The 6,000-nt window shown below is 45.3% G+C and overlaps 1 protein-coding gene across 1 annotated transcript; it reads left to right on the forward strand.

Moving 5' to 3' along the window:
* Positions 1-877: 877 nt before the first annotated feature.
* LOC141021777 (uncharacterized) lies at positions 878-4,633 on the forward strand. Its single transcript, XM_073497628.1, has 5 exons — positions 878-1,732; positions 2,220-2,274; positions 2,917-3,246; positions 3,714-3,860; positions 4,422-4,633. The coding sequence occupies exons 1-5, from the start codon at positions 878-880 to the stop codon at positions 4,631-4,633; spliced, it is 1,599 nt and encodes a 532-aa protein (XP_073353729.1).
* Positions 4,634-6,000: the final 1,367 nt, after the last annotated feature.

The raw sequence follows: 6,000 nt of genomic DNA on the forward strand, positions 1-6,000 counted from the left end.
AACTCATAAGAACTTTGGTGAGTAAGAGGTGAGGTTGTGTGATTCCACAAAATTATCCTATTCCACTTTTGGCCTTACTAACATGGCAGGATTTAGATCGAGTGTTCATGGAGAAAACCATGGGGAAGAAGATGCCCCGGTCACACGTGCTGACTTTCAGGAATTACGGGGCATTGTTCGAGATCTTGGAAGGATGTTTCACGAGCGACCTCCAGCAGGTGGCGATAGGATTCGACACCGACAACACCCTATTGACCCACTTGAGGAAGTTGGGGATGAGAATTCCGTGCATGCTGCTGTTGACGGTGCCTTGGAGGATGATAACAACAGCTATGGTGGACATGTGGCTGCTGCTCGTGGGCGTGGTGCTACTGCTCATGGAGGGCAGCGAGGAGGACAACTCCGAGGGCGAGGCCATGGTCCTCGTGGGCACTACTATGACCCTCATGAGCGTGTTGCTCGTGGTCATGGAGATGATTATGATGGTGTCCCATACTATCGTGCTACTGAAGATGGGCGTCATGCAGAACATCGTGACTGAGTTGGTCGAGATGACATAGCAAGAATCAAGTTGCACGTCCCCAAGTTCACAGGAAGGGAAGACCCCGATGCATATTTCGATAGGGAAGAGCAGTGTGATCAAATTTTTTGTATCCATAACCTTGCTGATCCAAAGAGAGTAAACCTTGCTTGTGTTGAGTTTTCTGGTTATGCACTCTCTTGGTGGAATCAACTACAAGAAAATCAGCTGCTGCTAGGCCGTGACCACATTGACACTTGGGAAGAGATGAAACAAGCCATGAGGCAAAGGTTTGTTCCTTCACAATATCAAAGAGATCTCCGAAACAGATTGCAATGCCTCAGCCAAGGTACGCGCATGGTGGATGAGTACTATAAAGAGATGGAACTACTGCTCATTCATGCTCATATTCATGAAGACGAGGAGTCAAAGATGGTAGGATTTCTGCATGGTCTCAACACTGAAATTTCTGATTTTGTGGAGATGCTTCCCTATAACATTCTACAAGATATTCTAGAGCAAGCAAAGCGCACAGAGAGGAAGGTGCAGCAGAGTGGTCATGGACGGATATCTCATAGCTGCACCACCACACCATGGCAAAGGTCGCAGCCAAGTGCCTCTCATGGTGGTTCTCAGTTTCAGCATACTTCACACCCTACCGCCACCCGGCGAACAGCGGCTTCATCGGCATCATCACCGGCTCCTAGGAATGTTGACAAGCGTGCTCCTTCTGCTACTGGAAGTACTTCTAACCCCATGGATGTACCATCATCTCGAAGCCGAGATATTGAGTGTTGGAAGTGCAAAGGGCATGGTCACATTTCTTCTGAATATCAAAACAAAAGAGTTACCTTTGTGAATGAACAAGGTGAATGGGAATCTGAGAGTGAGCATGAAGATAATGGAGCATCGGATGATCATGAGGATGAAGAGGGCGAGAAGAGTGGTTGTGATATTCAGGCCGACATGGGAGATTGCTTTGTTTCCCATCGTGTTCTTAGTGTTAATGCAGCTAGAGAAGAGAAAGGGCAGCGACATAATATATTTCACACCCGTGGCACCATCAAGGACAAGGTTTGCAGAATTATTGTTGACAATGGCAGCTACAACAACATTGCAAGTTCAGATTTGATAGAGAAATTGGGACTGAAACAAAGAAGGCACCCAAGTCCATATAAGATGCAATGGCTCAATGATTGTGGTACACTTCAAGTAAGCAACATAGTCACCGTTCAGTTTTCCATTGGGAAGTATCGAGATCAAGTGGAATGTGATGTGGTGTGCAAGCATGCCAATTGTTGTTGGGAAGACCTTGGTTGTATGATCGTGATGTGCAAATCAGTGGCCGTACTAATCGTCTCTCGTTCCAATACGAGGGAGAGCACATATCTTTACTCCCTTTGACACCCGAAGAAATATTGATGGATTATCTGAAAAGGAAAGAGAGAGTGAGTGAGAAACACTTGAGTGTCATCCACCAACATAGTGAGCGAGAGAATCCAAAGCCAAACAAAACCCCACAGCTTAAATTGACCAAGACATGGGAAAACGGGGATTAGTTATGATGGCTGGGAAAAGGGATATGAGAGAGTTGAGAGAACCCAATTCTGTGTTCTTTGTACTTTTGTACAAGGACAACTTCCTTTCTACTAACGAATTATCCTCTACCACTCCTATTGTTGTTGCTGAAATTTTGCAGGGGTATGAAGATGTGTTCCCCGAGGAGATACCACCAAGGCTGCCACCACAAAGAGGCACTGAACACCAAAATGATTTGGTTCCAGGAGCCTCATTGCCGAACCGACCACCATACCGCACAAATCCGGAGGAAACCAAGGAGATTTAGCGACAAGTTGAAGGTCTACTAAACAAAGGTTATGTAAGGGAAAGTCTCTCTCCTTGTTCTGTACCCGTTCTTTTAGTACCCAAAAAACATGGATCTTCTCGAATGTGTTGTGATTGTAGGCCTATTAACAACATCACCGTGAGGTATAAGCACCCCATACCTGTGCTTGATGAACTTAGTGGCGCCACCATCTTTTCTAAAATTGACTTGCGAAGTGGCTACCACCAAATTAGAATGGGAGAGGGTGATGAATGGAAAACTGCTTTCAAAAGAAAATTTGGTTTGTATGAGTGGTTAGTTATGCCGTTTGGATTGACAAATGCACCTAATACCTTCATGAGATTAATGAATCATGTGCTTAGAATGTTCATTGGCAAGTTTGTGGTTGTTTACTTTGATGACATCCTGATTTATAGCAAAACTTTGGATGAACATGTTGAACACATCTGGTGTGTGCTTGCTGTCCTAAGAGAGGAGAAATTATATGCTAACAAGGAAAAGTGCACATTTTGCATAGAAAAAGTTGTGTTTCTCTACTTTGTTGTTTCAGGTCAAGGTGTGGAGGTAGATGAGGAGAAGGCCAAGGCCATCCGTGAGTGGATGCCTCCACAAAATGTAAGCCAAGTACGAAGCTTTCTGGGCCTTGCTGGTTTCTACCGTCAGTTTGTGAAGGACTTCAGCACCATTGCTGCCTCAATGAATGAGCTAACCAAGAAAGATGTTCCCTTCAAGTGGGCAAACGCACAAGAGAAGGCCTTCCGGGAGCTGAAAGAAAAATTGACATCTGCACCATTGCTTGCGCTACCCAACTTTGGTAAGACTTTTGAAATTGAATGTGATACAAGTGGTGTTGGTATTGGAGGCGTACTAATGCAAGAAGGTAGGCCTATTGCATATTTTAGTGAGAAGCTAAGTGGTCCAACTCTAAATTACCCAGTTTATGACAAAGAATTATATGCACTTGTGAGATCTTTGGAAACATGGCAACATTATTTGTGGCCTAAAGAATTTGTGATACATTTCGACCATGAATCTTTAAAGCACCTTAGGGGTCAACAGAACTGAATCATAGACATGCAAAATGGAGTGAATTCATAGAATCTTTTCCCTATATTGTCAAGTACAAGAAAGGAAAAGATAATGTTGTTGCCGATGCTTTGTCTAGACGCCATATTTTACTCTCACAACTTGATACTAAAATTCTTGGGTTACAAAGCATCAATGAATTGTATGCCAATGACCCATATTTTGTTGATCCACACTCAAAGTGTAGTGAGGGGAAAGGTTGGGAAAAGTTTCACTTGCATGATGGATTCTTGTTTTGAGCTAACAAATTGTGCATCCCAGATTGCTCTGTTCGTCTATTGCTTTTGCAGGAGGCTTATGCTAGTAGTCTCATGGGACATTTTGGAGCAAAGAAAACTGAGAGTGTGTTGATCGACCATTTCTTTTGGCCAAGGATGAGGCGTGATGTTGAGCGCTACGTGCTACATTGTGAGATCTGCCGCAAAGCTAAGTCACGTTTAAACCCTCATGGACTTTATACGCCTTTATCAATTCCTAGTACACCTTGGCAAGATATTTCCATGGATTTTGTTCTTGGATTACCACGCACTAAGAGGGGGAGTGATTCAGTGTTTGTGGTGGTTGATAGCTTTAGCAAAATGGCTCATTTTATCTCGTGTCATAAGAGCGATGATGCTTCACACATTGTTGATTTGTTTTTCAGGGAAGTCCTGCGGCTACATGGAGTACCACGCACTATTGTTTCAGATCATGACACCAAGTTTTAGAACTATTTTTGGAAAACATTGTGGGCAAAGCTAGGAACAAAGCTTCTCTTTTCCACTACATGCCACCCACAAACGGATGGACAAACAGAAGTTGTCAACCGCACACTATCCATGATGCTGAGAGTAGTTTTAAAGAAAAATTTGAAGATGTGGGAAGAGTGTCTCCCCCGTGTGGAGTTTGCATACAACAGGGCAGTACATTCGACCACTAAATGTTGTCCTTTTGAAATTGTTTATGGTTTCAAACCTGATACTCGCATAGATCTTTTGCCTTTACCATTGCAGGAGCAAACCAATCTTGATGCAAGTAAGCGTGCTGACTTCGTGAAGAAAATTCATGAGAAGACCAAGGAAAATATTGAGAAGATGACTGAACAATATGCAAAACGAGCAAACAAGGGAAGAAAGAAGGTGTTGTTTGAAGAAGGTGATCTTGTGTGGGTACACCTGCGGAAGGATCATTTCCCGGATTAACGCAAATGCAAGTTGCAGCCACATGGAGATGGTCTATACAAAGTGCTTGCGAAGATCAATGACAATGCCTACAAGATTGACCTTCCGATGGATTATGGTGTTAGTCCAACTTTCAATGTGTCCGACCTCTCTCCATACTTTGGACCATCAGAGTCGAGGACGACTCCTTTTCAAGAGGGGGAGGATGATGAGTACACCACAACCATAGACAAGTCTCCAACAATTATAGGTCCAATCACAAGAAGTCGCACCAAACAAATAAGTGACCAGGTGAACGCTAACTTAAGTTTACCTTGTAACCTTGATGACACAACTATGCTTTCATCCCCATAGTTGTTGGTTGAACTTAGGTATCACATGGAAGAAATCCAACAACCTATGAGCTCTTGAAGCAACCGGTCTGGAGGAACAAGTTTGGAGAAAACAAGTTTCAAGTGAAGCTGATGCTGTCAGTTTTTACCTCTGATGTCTCGTTGTGCCACACCCGTGTGGTGGAGAGACGGGGCCATAGGGGTACATCAACATAAGCTAAATCAAATTATCTTTCCAATGCAAAAAGACCTCACATCATTTGTAGTTGTGAATCAAAAGTACTAGTCATTCTCGTGGAAGGTGTCCAGGCTATCAAGGCTTCGCGAATTTCCAAGGAGCTCTGCAACAACTCCCAAAGCTTATTCACCCAACGAAGCCATGCAAACCTACTTACTTTTGAAACCATTTTCACACCTAGCCAAGGGGGGTTGTCCCTGCTATAAAACCCCATCTCCCCCATCCTCTAGAAAACCTTTGTCAAACCATTCAGCTACAAGCTTATGCAGCAAGACTGCTAGAGAGATCCGAGAGATCTTGCTACCTTTGCTCTTGTGAGTTCATTTGGATTCGCGAGAAGGAGCCACTGGTTCCCCCTAGTTAGTGCTTGTCGGCGTTCTGGGAACGGGGGTCCCCAGACTTGCCTGCCTGCGGCCCACGGCGTGGCTCCACTCATGGCCCAGTACGGCCCGTCTTCACCAACAAACGCTCAAGACCCTCGCGAGGGGCCAAGCCTCGCGAGGCGGCCGACACAAGACCTCCTCGGGAGCGGCCTCACCAGGCTGGCTCGCGAGGGGCAGAGAGATCAAGGCAAGGCCAACCTCGCGAGGTTCCAATGACGTAAGCCATGAAGACCAAGACCAGGCAGGCGCCAGGCGGGCGCCAGCGCGCACAGTGTCCTCGTTTCCTCTTTGGTGCTAAGGAGGCAAGCGCGGGAGAGGAGTACTGAGGCGTCGGGCAAAGGTTTCCATATCGGTGCAACGACATAAAGACCAGCAGGATGGAGGTCACCGTGGAGCCCAAGACGGCGTCATCACCAGAGCGTTTGGCAGGCGAAA

This window comes from Aegilops tauschii, chromosome 4 (assembly GCF_002575655.3).
Source record: "Aegilops tauschii subsp. strangulata cultivar AL8/78 chromosome 4, Aet v6.0, whole genome shotgun sequence".
NCBI classification, from domain to species: domain Eukaryota; kingdom Viridiplantae; phylum Streptophyta; class Magnoliopsida; order Poales; family Poaceae; genus Aegilops; species Aegilops tauschii.

Coding starts and splice junctions, on each gene's coding strand:
- LOC141021777 (XM_073497628.1), top strand. CDS start 878: ATGGTGGATGAGTACTATAAAGAGATGGAACTACTGCTCATTCATGCT. Junction 1,733..2,219: donor ATGATTGTGGTACACTTCAA/GTAAGCAACATA, acceptor GAAATTTTGCAG/GGGTATGAAGATGTGTTCCC. Junction 3,861..4,421: donor TGAGCGCTACGTGCTACATT/GTGAGATCTGCC, acceptor ATACTCGCATAG/ATCTTTTGCCTTTACCATTG.